The 17,601-nt window shown below is 36.7% G+C and overlaps 1 protein-coding gene across 4 annotated transcripts in view; it reads left to right on the forward strand.

The window, feature by feature from the left end:
- The window catches only part of MIGA1 (mitoguardin 1), a 90,362-nt gene that overhangs the window by 60,468 nt on the left and 12,293 nt on the right, over positions 1-17,601 (forward strand). For all 4 annotated transcript variants that reach the window (XM_057500349.1, XM_057500348.1, XM_057500350.1 and 1 more), the window contains 2 exons: positions 5,938-6,038; positions 17,425-17,543. In XM_057500349.1, coding sequence (XP_057356332.1) covers positions 5,938-6,038; positions 17,425-17,543 — 220 coding nt within the window. The remainder of the gene's footprint in view (positions 1-5,937; positions 6,039-17,424; positions 17,544-17,601) is intronic.

Raw genomic sequence — 17,601 nt, forward strand, 5'->3', positions numbered from 1 at the left:
AGATGACCTGGGTTTGAATCCTGCCATTCCATTTCTTAACTTTGTGAATATGGGCCAGTTACTTAACCTTTCTGTACCTTAGCTTCTTGAATTACAAAATGAGAAAGATAATAGTACCTACCTCAAAGGATTGTTGTGAGAATTATGAGATAATACATGTGAAGCATGTAACCTGGTCTCTGGCAAATAGTAAGTGTAAAGTAAATGTGTTTTTTTTTTTATTTCATCGCACTTTTAAAAATTGTTGTCGTTAATTAGCGAGCATCTCTTAGTTTCCATGTCTTACAAATAGTTGATTATACCCACCTAAACAGTCCCGCCTAAAATTCTAAACCAGTCACCAAATTAGCACAGAAGGATTGATGAGCCAAGAGAAAAAAGGTTGTGAGTGGTATATGATTGCATTAGACTCTGCTACTGCTGCTAGTATTCCCCTACCCAGTGCAGACAAATTATTTTCAATTTGCTGTAATACTTAGCATTCATCAGCTCTTTTGACCTTTTGACCCTAGTATTGTTATGGATGCTCTCTCCATCAGGGCATAAAATCCATGTCTAATAATAATTTACAGCTTCACTGCCAACATTAAAATACTTCATTGTCTGCTGCTCTCAGCCATTTGTAGCCAAGGTATGTAGAAACATTGTTTTCTTTTCTTTCCTTCTATTTAAACCCTTAGGGGTAAGTGCACAAAACAGAAAAATACAGTGACCCACCATACCCTCATGTGTAACTATCATGTAGATCAAAAGAGTAAAACATTGCCAACTCCCTAGAAGGTTCCTCATACCCCTTCCCAATCAATACCCCTCCCACCTGCCCCCCAAAGTAACCATTGTCTGATGCTCATCCTGATTATTTCCTGGTTTTTCTTTATAGTTTTACCAACTAAGTGTGTAGTGTGGCCACTGTTTGGTTTTGCCTGTTTTTTAATGTGAATGAGATTATATATATAATTCTTCACTCAGCATATTGTGAAATTCATCCATGATCCCTGCATGTAGCAGCAATTAATTCACTTTTATCACTGTAGAGTATTTGATTGTATTCCAAAGTTTGTGTATTCTGTGGTAGATGAACAGTTGGTTTTTTTTTCCAGTTTGGAGCTATTATGAACAGTGCTAATATAAACATTCTTATGAATTTAAGCATGCATTTTGTAAAACATGCCCAACGATAGAATTGCTAGGTCTTAGAAAATGTAGTCTTGAACTTTCATAGTTAATGCCTGACTTTCCAGAATGATTATACCAGCAGACATTTCCAACCGTTGTATGTAGGAGTTTCCATTGCTGTATATCCTCAACAAAGAAATTTATTAATTTTTTTCCAATGTAGTAATTCTGGTAGCCTGTGTAATGTTTTCTCACTGTGGTTTTAGCTTTTTGTTTTTCTGCTAAGAAAAATTTGGTAAGAAGTTTCTGAAAATATTGACTAAGATGAAGCCTTTGGTTTTCAATTTTCCATGCTGTCGCTCTTTGAATACCACAACCAAGAGTTGGAGATACTTTGCAGAAAGAGTATTTTAAAGTTTAATTGGATGCATAAAAGAAGTTAGTTTGATACATTGCCCAATATTCTTTCTTTTTACTTTTTGTTGACTTATCTAAAAATCAGATGCATTATTTCTCTTCATAATTGCTAAGCCATTCTTCCAGGAATCATAACAGTTACTGAAATGAGAGGTATGGGATGTGGTTTACAAAGTTGGATTTAATGAATAAATCTTTTCAGTTCCTTTGAGCCATTTTTCTTTGTTAGATTTTTTTTTGAAGTACAACCATAGTAACTGATATGGACGACCTTGTATGGCTGGTTACTGTTGAGTGAAGTGAAACAGACTTTTAACAGCTCATGGGTAATGTCTGAAAGGTGAACTGACATAAGATAAATGTCGCTGTTCCACTCTGAAAATAGCAAAAGGCGTATGCAGCCAATATTTAACTTGACTTATAATTTAATCCCACTTTAAAAGTACTTTGTCATAATGAAAATTGTACTATGATTTCTTTTTGCACAATGAATACTAATAATGAAAAATAATTAAGATAAAGGTTTGAAAGCTGTACATGTTGATTCTGTTTTGTGTACCTCTCAAACCTTGTGTGTACATTTTAAAAATCATGCACTGAATAGAGAAAGTGGACATTTTTCTGGATAATTGAATGTCAAAAAAATAGTAGTCTTGCAACTGTTTCTAAGTTGTGGAGGCAAACATTGCCTGGGTTTGTAACCTTTTGCCCCAGAATATTCATATGTCTCCCCATGACCCCCTCCTTGGGTTATGCTAAGTATATGGTATGTTGATTGCCTGGGGCTGGCCAAACCCAGGCATGCCTTATCTAGGGAAACATCTTATTGGGAACAGACAGCTCTGGCCAAGGTTTTTTCCCTTGAGGTGCTTGGTCACACAAGAATGATCCCTCCTTTCGTAGCACGTAGTCTTTGTCTCCTCACCCCATATAAGCAGTTACTTCCCTGTCCACAGTAACGGTGCACAGCTTTGTCTTGCCAGCCAGTCCTGGACTCCCTACATGTTAAGTCCCAGGAAACCCTCATGTCTCCTATGGTGTCTCTGGGTCTTAGCTTCGGGCTTTTGAGTGCTTGTAACTTTCCCAGTCTCCTGTGTGATCAGACTTGTGATCACACGAGTATAAAACAATGTTGTTTTGTTCTCAAGTTTGATGAAAACATTTAAATTTCTAAAAGAAAAAACATGTATTTTTGAAAGTAGAATAATTTAACCTAGAATTTTGTTCCATTATCAGTCATTTAGTAGTAGGATTTTAAGCCTACAAGTTATGTACTTTAAAAGAACTGATGTAAACATCATCTGAAAACAATTGTATTTAAACTTGGAAGATAAATGGTTAAAATGTCAACTATGGTCCCACCAAATGTAAAGTAGGGAAAAATATGCTACATATATTGTTATATTTGATATTTAATGGAAATGAACCTTGTGCCAATTACGGCTTATTTACCCTTCTGCTTGGCCTAGAGTTTAGAGTATAAATTGGTTGCAAAACTTTTGAGTTTAAACTAAATTAATGGTTTGGATTTTTAAAAAATCTCCATACTTACAGTATAGAGTCACAAAATGTCTGTGTTTTCTGGGACTTGGGGGTTTTAAACAGGATTTGAAAAATTTGTGGTAAAAGTAATGAACTTTATTTCGGGAAAAATGAAGGAATAAAAATTGGGATGAATGAAAGCCAGAGAGATTTTCTGTTTTGTTTGAAGATTAAAATTTTATTTATTTTATTAAGGTATTATTGATATACACTCTTATGAACGTTTCACATGAAAAAAACAGTGTGGTTACTGCATTCACCCATATTATCGAGTCCTCCCCATAACCCTTTTCAGTCACTGTACATCAGTGTAGTAAGATGCCAGAGTCACTACTTGTCTTCTCTGTGCTACCCTGTCTTCCCCTCTTCCCCGTGATCCCACACAAACTATGTGCTCCAATCATGATACCCCACAATCCCCTTTTCGGTCCCTCCCCACCCGCCCTCTCATACCCCTCCCATTTGGTAACCGCTGTTACCTTCTTGGAGTCTCTGAGTCTGCTGCTGTTTCGGACCTTCAGTTTTGCTTCACTGTTATACTTCACAAATGAGGGAAATCATTTGATACTTGTCTTTCTCTGCCTTGCTTATTTCACTGAACATAATACCCTCTAGCTCCATCCATGTTGCAAAGGGTAGGATTTGTTTGTTTCTTATGGCTGAATAGTATTCCATTGTGTATATGTACCACCTCTTCTTTATCCATTTAGCAGCTACTGATAGACACTTAGGTTGCTTCCACATCTTGGCTATTGTAAATAATGTTGCAATAAACATAGGGGTGTATATGTCTTTTTGAATCTGAGAAATTATATTCTTTGGGTAAATTCTGAGGAGTGGAATTCCCGGGTCAAATCGTATTTCTATTTTTAGTTTTTTGAGGAACCTCCATATTGCTTTCCACAATGGTTAAACTAGTTTACATTCCCACCAGCAGTGTAGGATGGTTCCCCTTTCTCCACATCCTCACCAGCATTTGTTGTTCCCTAGTCTTTCCTGTGTTGGCCATCCTAACTGGTGTGAGGTGATATCTCATTGTGGTTTTTATTGGCATTTCCCTGATAATTAGTGATGCGGAGCATCTTTTCATGTGCCTGATGGCCATCCGAGTTTCTTCTCTGGAGAATTGTCTGTTCATATACTCCACCCATTTTTTAATTGGGTTATTTGCTTTTTGGTTGTTGAGGCGTGTGTGTTCCTTATATATTTTTTATGTTAACCCCTTGTCAGATATGTAATTCACAAATGTATTCTCCCATACTGTAGGATGCCTTTCTGTTCTGCTGATGGTGTCCTTTGCTGTACAGAAGTATTTTAGTTTGATGTACTCCCATGTGTTCATTTTTGCTTTGTTTCCCTTGCTTGAGGAGATGCGTTCAGGAAAAAAGTTGCTCATGTTTATATTCAGGAGATTTTTGCCTATGTTGTCTTCTAAGAGTTTCATGGTTTTGTGATTTACATTCAGGTCTTTGATCCATTTTGAGTTTACTTTTGTGCATGGGGTTAGACAATAATCCAGTTTCATTCTCTTGAGTGTAGTTGTCCAGTTTTGCCAACACCTTTCTGTTTTCTATTTAAAGAAAATAAAATATCTGACACACAGCAGATTAGATCCAAAATAAGAAAATTAGTATATATTTTGTTCTTTGTTTTTTCATACTTGTGACAAATTGAAGCATATCAGTTGTTTGTTACAGTTGTTACACCTGTACGCAAGTACAGTATTTCTTTGAAAATTTAATGTTAACAGATTCCTAATGATAGTAAGTGAAGAATATATTGACATTCACATTTAAAATGCTGTGTATTGTTAATTGGTGGATTGTCTTGGCATGGCCAGATAAACATTTGCAAATGTACTTAAAGTTTTTCAGTCCTTAAGAATCATTGGAACAATTATATTTGACCCTGAAATAAGCATTGTAACATCATTTTTGGCCTTTCCATGTTCTTTGGAGTAGGTCTTAAAGACTGAAAAACTCAGAAATACCTTCTTGAATTGTTCTAATTGATCAGCTTTTTAAAAGTGACTGGCCAAACATCTTATGTTAATAATTCATTTACTTTAAATGAACCTACCAATTCTTCCAATTTGGGCAAGTCCACTTGAACTAAATTTTCACTGTTTAAAAATATTCCTTGGCATATGCTGATTTTTTAAATTAAAGTATCGTTGATATACAGTCTCATATTGGTTTCAAGTGTATATAACACAGTGGTTCAGCAATTATCCACATTATTAAATCCTCGCTCCCTCTGCTGTGGGTATTATCTATCAACATAGAAAGATGTTACATAATCATTGACTGTATTCTCCATGCTGTACTACCATACCCATGACCAACTTATATTGTGACTGTGAATTATTGTTCCTCTTTTCTCCCCTCCACTTTCCCAACAACCTGCCCAACGTCTCACCCTTGGTAACCACTAATCACTTCTCAGTCTGTGAGTCTACTGCCGTTTTGTTCCTTCTGTTTTGCTTTGTTTTTATATTCTACAAATAAGTGAAATCATAGCATTGATTTTTTACCATGTGTGGTAGGTAATCCAATTCCAGTTGTTATATAGCAATTTAAGTTACTATATATTCTAAAGATTTTTAAATCTGAAATTAAATTTAATCCCTTTTTAAAGTAAACATGTCTGCTTTATAGCATTTTCTCCTCTGCCTGGCAGTGTTTCAGAATCAGTTAAATAATAAATATATTTGTCAAATTATATTCCATTGATTGGTATTGTTTTCCTTTTAGATTCCAGTAGTCTAAAATAAAGACTGAAGTAAAACAAAAGAAAAACCAACTGTAGAATGGCAGTAACAAGCAATATCAAGTTCTAAACTTTTTGTCTTTTACTTTTAAGATAAAGGTACAGATACCACCATGAATGGGAATGTGGACGACTTTGGCCTGCGACATACCTTGAGCATTGCATCAACTGATTCCTTTGCTTCAGCAGCAGAGGTAGGACATGTATATCCCTATAAGGATTTCTCATTTTTTTATTTGGTATCATTAATCTACAATTACATGAGGAACATTATGTTTACTAGACTCCCCCCTTCACCAAGTCCCCCCCCATTACAGTCACTGTCCATCAGCATAGTTAGATGCTGTAGAGTCACTACTTGTCTTCTCTGTGTGTACAGCCCTCCCCGTGACCCCCTCCACATTATACATACTAATCGTAATGTCCCCTTTCTTTTCCCCCCCACTTATCCCTCCCTTCCCACCCATCCTCCCCAGTCCCTTTCCCTTTGGTAACTGTTAGTCCATTCTTGGGTTCTGTGAGTCTGCTGCTGTTTTGTTCCTTCAGATTTTTCTTTGTTCTTCTACTCCACATGTGAGTGAAATCATTTGATACTTGTCTTTCTCTGCCTGGCTTATTTCACTGAGCATAATACCCTCTAGCTCCATCCATGTTGCTGCAAATGGTTGGATTTGCCCTTTTCTTATGGCTGAGTAGTATTCCATTGTGTATATGTACCACATCTTCTTTATCCATTCATCTACTGATGGACACTTAAGTTGCTTCCATTTCTTGGCTATTGTAAATAGTGCTGTGATAACCATAGGGGTGCATCTGTCTTTTTCAAACTGGGCTGCTGTATTCTTAGGGAGGATTTGTCATTTTTATTCAGCCGAAGAGTACAGTTTTGCCATTGTACATTGTGTAATCCAGTTCAGTAGCCATTTGTTGAGCATCTACTATGTGGTAGATACGGGTACAAAGATGAATGTAAGCTCCCACAAGAGCTTATAGTCTGTTTGGAGAGGTGATCGTGTAAACACATATTTTAGACATCTGGGCACTTTTATATAGTATGGATTATTGAAGAGGCATATAAAACTGTCTTAATAGAAAGCAAATCACCTTATATCAAGTCTTAAAAATGTTTAAATTCTCTAGCTTATAAATCATAGTTATAGATATTTTTTTCCAAAGAAGTGATCAGATTCAAAAAGTTGAGTGATAATTGACATATAACATTGTATCAGTTTAAGGTGTACCATATGATGACTTGATATACATATACTGTGAAATAATTAATATAAGTTAATACCTCCATCAACTCACATAATTACTTTTTTTTTGGTTTTGGTAAGAAGATCTAAGATTTACTTGCTCAGCAGTTTTCATGTATATATGTATGTAAATACAGTATTATTAGCTATAGTCATCATGCTTCAGATTCCCAAAACTTTCATCTTCTAACTGGAAGTCTGTACCCTTTGATCAACATCTCCCCATTTCTCCAACTCCTTGGCCTCTGGCAACTGCCATTCTACTCTTTTTATGGGGCTAACTTTTTTAGATGTTACACTTAAGTGATACCACAGAGTTGTCTTTGTCTGCCTGATGTTACTTCACTTAGCATAATGCCTTCAAGGTCCATCCATAGTGTCACAAATGGCAGGATTTCCTTTTTTCTGAGTGAAAAATATTCTGTCGAATGTATATAAATGTGTATGCACACCTTCTTTATCCTTACGCCCGTCGAACACTTAGCATGTTCCCATATGTTGGCTATTGTGAATAATGTTGTGGTGAACATGGGAGTGCATATATATTGCAATTATTTCCTTTGGATATGTGTACCCAGAAGTGGAATTACTAGAGCATGTGGTATGTCTGTTTTTAGTTTTTTGAGGAACCTCCATACTATTTTCCATAGTGTCTGCACCAGTTTACATTCCCACTAGCAATGTACTAAGGTTCTCTTTTTTTCCACATCCTTGTCAGCACTTATTTCTTGTTTTTGTATATTTTTTTATACTCTCCATTCTGACCTAGTGTGAGGTGATATCTCATGGTGTTTTTGATTTGCATTTCCCTAATCATTTAGTGATGTGGAGTATCTTTTCATGTGTCTGTTAGCTATCTGTGTCTTCTTTGAGGAAATGTCTGTTCAGATCCTCAGCCGATTTTCTCATCAGATTATTTGTTTTTTTGGTGTTGAGTTGTATGAGTTCTTTAAATATTTTGGATGTTAACCCCTTGTCAGATACATCATTTGCAAATATATTATCCCATTCAGTAGATTGCTTTTCCTTTTGTTGATGGTTTCCTTTGCTGTGCAGTTTTTTAGTTTGATGTAGTCCCACCTGTTACTTTTGCTTTTGTTCCTTGTGTTTTTGGTGTCATAGCCAAAAAAGGTGTTGTCAAGGAGCTTTTCCCCTATATTTTTTAAAAGGATTTTTATGGTTTCAGGTCTTATGTTTAAGTCTTTAATCCATTTTCAGTCAGTTTTTGTGAGTGTGTAAGATAGGGGTTCCATTCAGGTTCCTGGAACCAATTCCGATGTGTACATGTGGGAAGGGGTTTTCCCATGACATGACCCCAGCCAATTCTGGCACCAGCAGGGTGTCCAAGAATCCAACTCAATTCTAATACTGTCTGCCTGGAGACAGCAAAAGATTGCCCCAAGTTAAAGACTCAGTCTCACAGGACTGCCCCTACACGTGTAAGTTCTGGGGAGAGGAAATCCTGGGGCAAAATACCTCTAAAAACCGAAATCAGTCAAAGGGAGAAATAAAGTTTAAAACCTGTTTATTGCTTACAAACTCCAGTCCAGGGCCTTCTCTCTTTCCTGCTCCAGCAGAAGCAAAACTGGCCCTCCCCTCACTTCTCAGGTACAGATAAGCCCTCTGTTGCCCAGGTAATTAATTACCCATTGGTATGGAGATGAACTTCTCTCCACCCTGAGGAATGATGCAAATGCACAAAGCCATACTTCTTTCCACCTGAGAATGCCTATTGATATGCAGATGTACTAAAGCCAGGTGAGATATTCTGGAAATGTTATAATTTTACCCACAACACCCCACTCCAGATGCCAGTCACAAGCCCCAGGCTATTCCCTGTACTTCTGACCAACTGGCTACAGATTGGAGTTCCAAGACCTCCCCCTTAGGTTTGACTAATTTACTAGAACCACTCATGGAATACAGGAAGACACTTGGGTTTACCAGTTTAATAAGGGATACAAGTTAATAGCCAAATGAAGAGGTACATAAGGCAAATTCCCAAATAAAGGAGCTTCTATGCTCATGGAGCTTGGAGCCTGGCTTGGTGGCACATGGAAGCTTTCTGGTTCCTCAGTCATGGAAGCACTCTCTTCAGCAGAGAAGCAGGATGCCAGAGAGAGAGAGCAAGCCAGCAAAATTCACTACTCATGGGTTTTTGTGAGGGTTTCATTGCATAGTCATGATTCACTGAGTCATTGGCTATTGGCTGATTCAACCTCCAACCCTCTCTCCTCTACCTTCCAGGAGTTGGTGGTTGGGGGCTGAGAGTTCCCACCTTCTTATCATAGAGTTGGGCCCCCTGGCAACTAATCCCTGCCCTTGGGTGGGATCCAAAAGTCTTTTCATTAACATAACAACACTCTAATGTCTGAAGCATTTTCAGCAACTGTAGATGAAGACCAAATATATCTAAGCAGTATATTTTGATCATCTGAATGACAAAGTACATATTTCTTATAACTCATTATATCACGAGTCCATTTTAATTCTTCTGCATGTGGTTATCCACTGTGGGTAAAATTGTAATATTTCCAGAATATCTCACCCGGTTTTAGTATCAACAGGAGCTCAAGGGTGGAGAGAAGTATGACTTTAGTGGATTTGCATAATTCTCAGGGATGGAGAGAAGTTCATCTCCATGTCAATGGGTAATTACCTGGGCAATGGAGGGGCTTATCTGTACCTGAGAGGTGAGAGGGAGGGCCAGTTTTGCTGCTGCTGGAGCAGGAGAGAGAGATGGGCTAGACTGCAGTTTGTGAGCAATAAATGGTTTTAAACTTTATTTCTCCCTTTAACTGATTTCGGTATTTAGAGGTATTTTGCCCTGGGATTTCCTCTCCCTGGACTTATATCCACTTTTGCCACCACAATTTACGGAAGAGACTATCTGTTCCCCATTGGGTATTCTTTGCTCCCTTGTCAAATGTTGGTTGACCTTACATGTGAGGATTTATTTCTAGGCTTTTGTTTGTCTGTCTGTTTTTATGCCAGTACCATATTGTGTGATTACTACAGCTTTGCAGTATAGTTTGAGATCAAGTGTGATCCTCTAGTTTGTTATTTCTCAGCCATTGGTTTGGCTATTTGGGGTCTTTTGTGATTCCATACAAATTTTAGGATTGTCTATTTCTGTGAAAAATGCCATTGGAATTTTCATAGGTGTTGTAGTGAATCTATAGATGGCCTTAGGTAGTATGGATTTTAGCAATATTAATTCCTCTAATCTGTGAACACAAGGTATCTTTTCATTTATTTGTGTCTTCAGTTTCTTCCTCAAAGTCTTACAGTTTTCATTGCACATCTTTTTCATCTCCTTCTTGGTTAAATTTATTCCTAAGTATTTTATCCTTTTTGCTATATGATGGGATTGCCTTCTTAATTGTCTTTGTTATATTTGTCATTAGGTTATAAAAATACAGCTGATTTTTGTATAGTCACCTTGCATTTTTTTCTTCCATGAGGAGCAATATACCTAATTGCTCTAAAGTTTCTTTATAATATGCAACTTAAAAAAATGTTTTGCCAAGTGTACATTGTACTTACTTTAAATTTGTTGTTTAAATTAGAAGGATTTGATATATTAGGAAAAAAGTCCTTATGGAAAACAAAATGCATGAGTACCCCAAGAAGGGCTTAATATCTGAGAACATCCTAGGAATGCTTCTAGGATATAAATGTATGATTGCAGAATGTGAATGTTCCAAGGTAAACTATTTTCTAAGAAATGTTTCTTAAATTATTTTTAATTGCATTTACTATATGCCAAGCACCTGAAGTTAAATTAGGGAAAACTATTTTAATGAAGAAAGTTATTAAGAAAATAAGGTCAGAATTCCTTCAGAAGTTAAAACAGTTTGTAATCATTTGAAAGTTTTATTCATAATTACCAGAAGATTTCTTGCCTATGTGGATTAAAACAAGTACCTGGCATAGGCTTTTCTTTAAGCTTGGCCAGTCATTTGTGGTAGTATTTAACAGGATTTTCCTATATAAGCTTTGCAAAACATTGGTTTGAAACCACAGCCTTTTATTCTCTGAAAAGTCTTTTTAAAAATAATAGCTGTTTTGAGATACAATTCATATACTATAAAATACACTCTTTTAAGTGGTTTTTAGGATACTCAGTTGTGAAATCAGTACTGCTCTTTCATTCCAGAACATTTTTGTCCCCCCAAAATAGAAACCCCTACCTATTAGTAATCACTCCCTTTTCTCTCCTAGCCCTCGGCAAATACTAATCTACCCTCTGTCTCTATGGCTATTTGGACATTTCATATGAAAAGAATCATACAATAGGTGATCTTTTGTGTTTGACATTCTTTCACTTAGCATAGTATTTTCAAGTTCTGAAAAGTATTTTTAATGTTAGGATACTGCTTCATTGAGTATTTTTATAACTCTCCCGTCTGGTAAAGAGATTGTATTTAATATGTAGAAACTGAAATTGCAGAGAGAGCAGTTTTTAGTTTTTCTTAGAATTTTCACTCAGTAACATGTTTCTGTATGTTTAATATGTAAATTGTAGTGTGCTCTTTAAAGAGAAAGTCTTATTTCTTATAATCCACATTCCTCTACTCATACTCTAAATGAAAACTCAGAAAGCTTTTGCTATTCCCACCTCTCTACCTGATAGCTCTTACTTGTAACAATCCAAAATAATAGTAATTTACAAAGTAACAAGGATAAACGTTCAGAATAGTCATAATCTGAAAAGGGAGAGCTGTATCTACCATTTAAAATTCTTTCTCTTGAATTATCTTACTTCCTGTGGGATCAATTTTTAAAATCTTTCTATCTTGGGCTTTCATTCTTGTGCTGATGGTGTTCTCAAATTTGAAAACTTAATTGGTGACTGGATTGATTTTCTTAGGTAAACTGTATATGTTCGCAGGGTTGCTTTAGCTTGTGTCTCCCAAGTAGAGACGACCGGGAAGGCTAAATGGGTGCAGTTCACTTCCTTGAGGTGTGCCGATTGGCAGGCTTTTCTTTAGGATGAATGGCTGGAACTAGGCGAGGCAGGGCGCACCACAGAATGAAGCGGCCTTACTCTGAGGGCCCATCACTCAACTAGCCGACTTACTCTCCTCAGGTAGTTCAAATAATTTTTAAGGAGAAATGTTCTGTGGTTGAAAATCTGTTTTTCTGCACTACAAGCTGCTTTCCTATTCAGGGTTGGTGGGAAAAGGGGCAGGAAGTAGAATGAGATGTGGGATGAGTATACGTGGTTTGGACACAGACTTCCCTTTAAGCTTCCATTTTCAATACCTCTTCAATCTTCCTCCTTGCGGGGAAGTTGGGGATCCCATGGCCAGGATCCTCACTGAACTTAAACCACCTGATGTTGTAACTGGCCTGTTGCTAGGCTACTGCTTCCACACCTGTAGGCAATAAGCTATTGTGCTATGAGAGCTTGGCCTAGTGCTCTGGGCGGAGGCAGAGAGGCTAGTGCTCGACCTACCGCCGGCAAAACAAGCTGGATAATAAACCCTTTTCACCCCAAAGAAACGTTCTCCTGTCATTTCTTTGGTCACACTGAATCCGTAGTGATCTTGCTGGGGCTGAAACCCATTGGCAAGACACTCCTCTTCTCCTGCCCTCATGCCTGCTGACTCCAGGCTTGGTGCTCAACAAGGCGCCTGGCTTCCCCCGACTGCAGTGATCTGAGAGAGTCGAATGAAGCAAGGATGGTTATGCTCAAGCCTCAGGAATTATACTCCATCACTTCCACCATATGTTGTTCATTATGCCAGTTTGGCCAGTCTGGAATGAGGTATAAATATCAGGAAGAGAGAATCATTGAGGGCCATCTTGAAGAGTGGTTATTATGGGTCTGTTCCCATTTTCATTAATTTTCTATTACTGAGATAACGGATGCAGTCAGCCTGCTTTGTTTTTCCTTTTCTTAAAAAAATTTTTTATTAATGTGTGATTGATATACACTCTTATGAAGGTTTCACATGAAAAAACAATGTGATTACTACATTCACCCATATTATCAAGTCCCCACCCATAACCCAATGCAGTCACTGTCCATCAGTGCAGCAAGATGCCACAGATCCACTATGTGCCTTCTCTGTGCTACACTGTTCTCCCCATGATCCCCCACACCATGTGTACTAAACATAATACCCCTCAATCTCCTTCTTCCTCCCTCCCCACCTGCCCTCCCACACCCCTCCCCTTTGGTAAACGCTAGTTACTTCTTGGAGACTGAGTCTGCTGCCATTTTGTTCCCTCAGTTTTGCTTCATTGTTATACTCCACAAATGAGGGAAATCATTTGGCACTTGTCTTTCTCCACCTGGCTTATTTCACTGAGCATAATATCCTCCAGCTCCATCCATGTTGTTGCAAATGGTAGGATTTGTTTCTTTCTTATGGCTGAATAGTATTCCATTATATATGTACCAATCTTTTTTATCCATTCATCTACTGATGGACACTTTGGTTGCTTCCATATCTAGGCTATTGTAAAAAGTGCTGCAATAAACATATGAATGCATATGTCTTTTTGAATCTGAGAAGTTGTATTCTTTGGGTAAATTCCAAGGAGTGGGATTCCCGGGTCAAATGGTATTTCTACTTTGAGTTTTATGAGGAACCTCCATATTGCTTTCCAGTCAGCCTGCTTTCTTTAACTGAAAGACCTATTTGTAATTTTCGTGGTTGATTTGAAAGGGGAATATAAACATAAAAACAGCCTATATTAAATTGAAACTTAGTCTATTTCATGCCCAACTTGAAATAGTTTTGGGACTTTGGACATTTCTTTCATGGTTATTCAGAGCCTTTACAAAATACTACTTCACATACAGCAAAATTATTACTCACCAAGGAAGATAAGACCCAGTCCATTTTGCTCCCCTAAGAAGGGCAAACATCTTTGGGATGTTTGAAATCTTCAGCTAATCCCAAAACTTGTTTTCACTGGGCTCTTTATCTGAGGATTTTATCTATCTTGTCTGTTTTTATTGAAGCTGTTGTTATTACTAGATTTCTTGTGTGGTCATTTTTATGGTACTTGTGGACTATGGGAGATAACAGATTAGGTGGGATAGTGCTTCAGTGTAAACCACAATAGTATTACTTTTTGAAAATATTAAAATGAGTTTGTGAAATACACCCTTTTGGAGGAAGAATCATTTGGAAAAGAAAGGACATTTCAAGTTTCATCTAGCAAAACAACCCTCTTCATGATAAATTGCATGCTCCCATATACTGGGATTACACTGTTACTGACCTCTGCTTCTGAAGTGATATTGCAGCTCTAATAAAATGTTATTACTTATCTGAAACCTTTAAAAAAGGTTTAAGGAGATTTTATTTAAAAAATTCTTCCTGTAAAATGTATTCTAAACTGAGAACTTAAGGCATCGTTTTGGTGATTTGCTTTTTGCTTGAAAAAATTTAAGATTAATTATTTAAATAAATGTTTCTGAGTTTTGTCATTGTCTGTTAAGAAGAGTTGGTGATAATGTTTGCTAGTATCACATGTTCCTGTGATATATTTTCACAGCTGCAAGCCTATTTTAAGAGACTTATTAAATGATCACTTCAGTGAAACCAACAAATAAACAGGGTAGACCAATAAATTAAGGCCTGACTCTGGAATCTCTCGTTGGATTTGTTCACTTCTTATTAATGTAAATTATTTTATGTAGAGAATTTAATTGTAGTCAGTTGCTTTTTAGGATTTTTCTCTACTGATAGGTGTACATAAATCCTATTTGTTTGATAGTTGTATAAAACTTTAAACTATTAGAATTTCCAAATTCTTTTGAAACCTGTTGGGTTTTTATTTTTTTAAACCTCAAAACACTTTGCTTCTAGCATAATACATTTTCCTTAAAATATGAGAGGAAATGTTACTTTAAGTAGGTAATATATAATGTCAGATATTGTCATTTCCATTTTCCTTTTTTTTTTGGAGACATCTTTATACTGTGCTAAATATCATTTCTTCCCCCTTGGCTTTTTGGACAAAGCTGATAGGAGAATATAGTTTGATATTTAAGATTACAAGCTCTGAAATATGTCTGAGTTTAAATTCTACCATTTAGTTGTGGGGCTTGGGGAAACATAATCTAAATTTCTGTTTCTTTACATGTAAAATGTGGATACTAATAGTACCTACTTTATAAGTTGTTGAAAAGATCAGGTGAGCTAATCAAGTTAAAGCATTTAGTACTGTGTGCATGGAAAGTGCCAGAATCACAGCATGGAGGAACACTTCATAATAGTAGAGTAAAAACCTCCAAAAATTTCCTCCACAAAGGCAGTGAAAACACTGGCAAAAATTATCAAAATCAAAATTTTCAGAACTCTGAAAATTAATGAAAAACTTGGAGAAATTCAAGGAGTGTTTATTAAGAAAACTGACAGAAAAAAAAAAAAAGAAAATCGACAGAATCTCCATAAGAACAATTAACTTCGTGGATTTTAACTTGCTCTAATCTCAGCCTCCTCTTCACAGCAATCTTGAAAACCAACAACCTCACAAGTATAGTAACTGCAAAAACCAAGGAAGAAACTTAATGGCTTTGGAGTTTCCCAAAAGCTCCATTCCTAGAGAATTGTCACCATTTGAACTTTATGGTAGCTCCCTCCAAAGCTCCATTCTCAGGACACATCTTTGACCTGACTTAGAGCTCGCTCTCTGTGAAAAGTTCTATACTAGGGTCTTTGTTGAAAACAAGCAGTGGCAGTTGTTTACCATTACAGCCACCTGAAGGGGTGATACCAGTTGGGGCTAATAAGAGGGTCACCAAAACACTTAGAGGGTAGAATTGATCAACGAGATGTTAATAAGGACTTTGGAAACCCCACGGTATTCGTAGGAATCCAGAAGGCCACAGGCATGTGCAGGGATGTGCATATGTCTAGGAAAAGCTCTAGAAATCCCTAACCTCTGCCCTCTGGCTGACCTTGATGTTCTGCACAAGCAGGAAGTATAAAGTTAAGACAGACAAAAGAAAAAAAATGACTCACTAGAAATATCAAAAGTAAAAACTTTTGTGCTTCAAAGACCCAGCAAGAAAGCGAAAAGACAGCACAATGAGAGAAAATATTTGTAAATTACATATCTGATAAAGGACTTATATCTAGGATATGTAAAGAATTGTTACAACTCGATAATAAATGGACAAACAACACAAAAAATGGGTAAAGAATTTGAATAAACATTTCTCCAAAGAAAATACACAAGGGCCAATAAGGAGATGAGAGACACACAACATCATTAGTCTTTAGGGAAATTAAACCACTTCACACCCAGTAGGGTGGCTATAAGAAAAAAGATGGACAAGAACAAATGTTGGTGGGACTGTGGTGAGATTTGAATCAGCACATATTGCTAATAGGGATGGAAAATGGTGTAGCCACTTGTAGACCAGTTTGGCACTTCCTTGACTGACAGTGACCATCTGACCCTTCCATTCTTATGTATGAACTGGAGAGAATTGGAAACATAAACAACCTGTACACAAATGGCTCAGTTTACTCATGATAGCCAGAAAGTGGAAACAACCCAATGTCCATGATATCCACTGAGTAATTAGAAAGTGATGCTGATGACACAACCCAATGAATATACTAAAGTTGTGTATATAAATATGAATATGCTGAATTGTACACTTAAAAGGGTGAATTTTATGGTATGTGAATTGTATGTCGATAAAGCTATTAAAAACAAAAAACCCCTATGGTGTGTCATTTAAGTGGATCACTTGGTATTGAAAAATATAATCACTCCAAAGGTGTCTTGCATATCTGGCTACTCTGTAGTGTTTGTAGTTGTTTGTAATGAACTGTCAGAAGACTAGAATTCCACTGGTAGACTTGTTAAGCTAGCCAGAGGTGCATGAGTATTTTTGAGTTATACAAACATAGTCAAAGCTAAATATAAAAAAGAATGCCTTGGAATTAGCTAAATTGAGATTATTTCAGAGTTTTTGTAGAAAGCTTTACTTCATTTACAAGTGTGAGTTATAATAATTTAAAGCATCCTTTGGATGCTAAAATCCTCCTTTTTTCCCCTAATGCTTCGTCGTAAGTTATTCTTGTTGGTGAGCTGCAAGATACTGCTTTTCTGTGCACCCTGTGGATTTTAGTCGTTGGACAAAAGCTTGTAAAGTTTTACTCTTTTCTTAGAACTGAATTTTGAAATGAAATGTATTTTGATCTTACTAGCTATAAAATCTTATTGAGTGATTTTTATGGTTTAAATAAATTGTTATTTTGATGGTAATAAGATTCTATTTTCTGTCTTCTACAGTTTTTCTTCTTTTATTAGTGTAGTCTGTTTTAACCCATGGTATTCTCAGCTTGCAGAACACAGAGAAATGCGGCACACCTACAGTCTGGAGTCTCTTTGCCACTGCCCTTTTTATGAAGAAGCCATGCATTTAGTTGAAGAAGGAAAAATTTACTCAAGAGTTCTTAGGTACAATTGCAGTTCTGCTTATGTTTATGAAAAATATTAAGGTCTATTGCTCTGTTTG

Source organism: Manis pentadactyla, chromosome 4 (genome assembly GCF_030020395.1).
Source record: "Manis pentadactyla isolate mManPen7 chromosome 4, mManPen7.hap1, whole genome shotgun sequence".
NCBI classification, from domain to species: Eukaryota; Metazoa; Chordata; class Mammalia; order Pholidota; family Manidae; genus Manis; species Manis pentadactyla.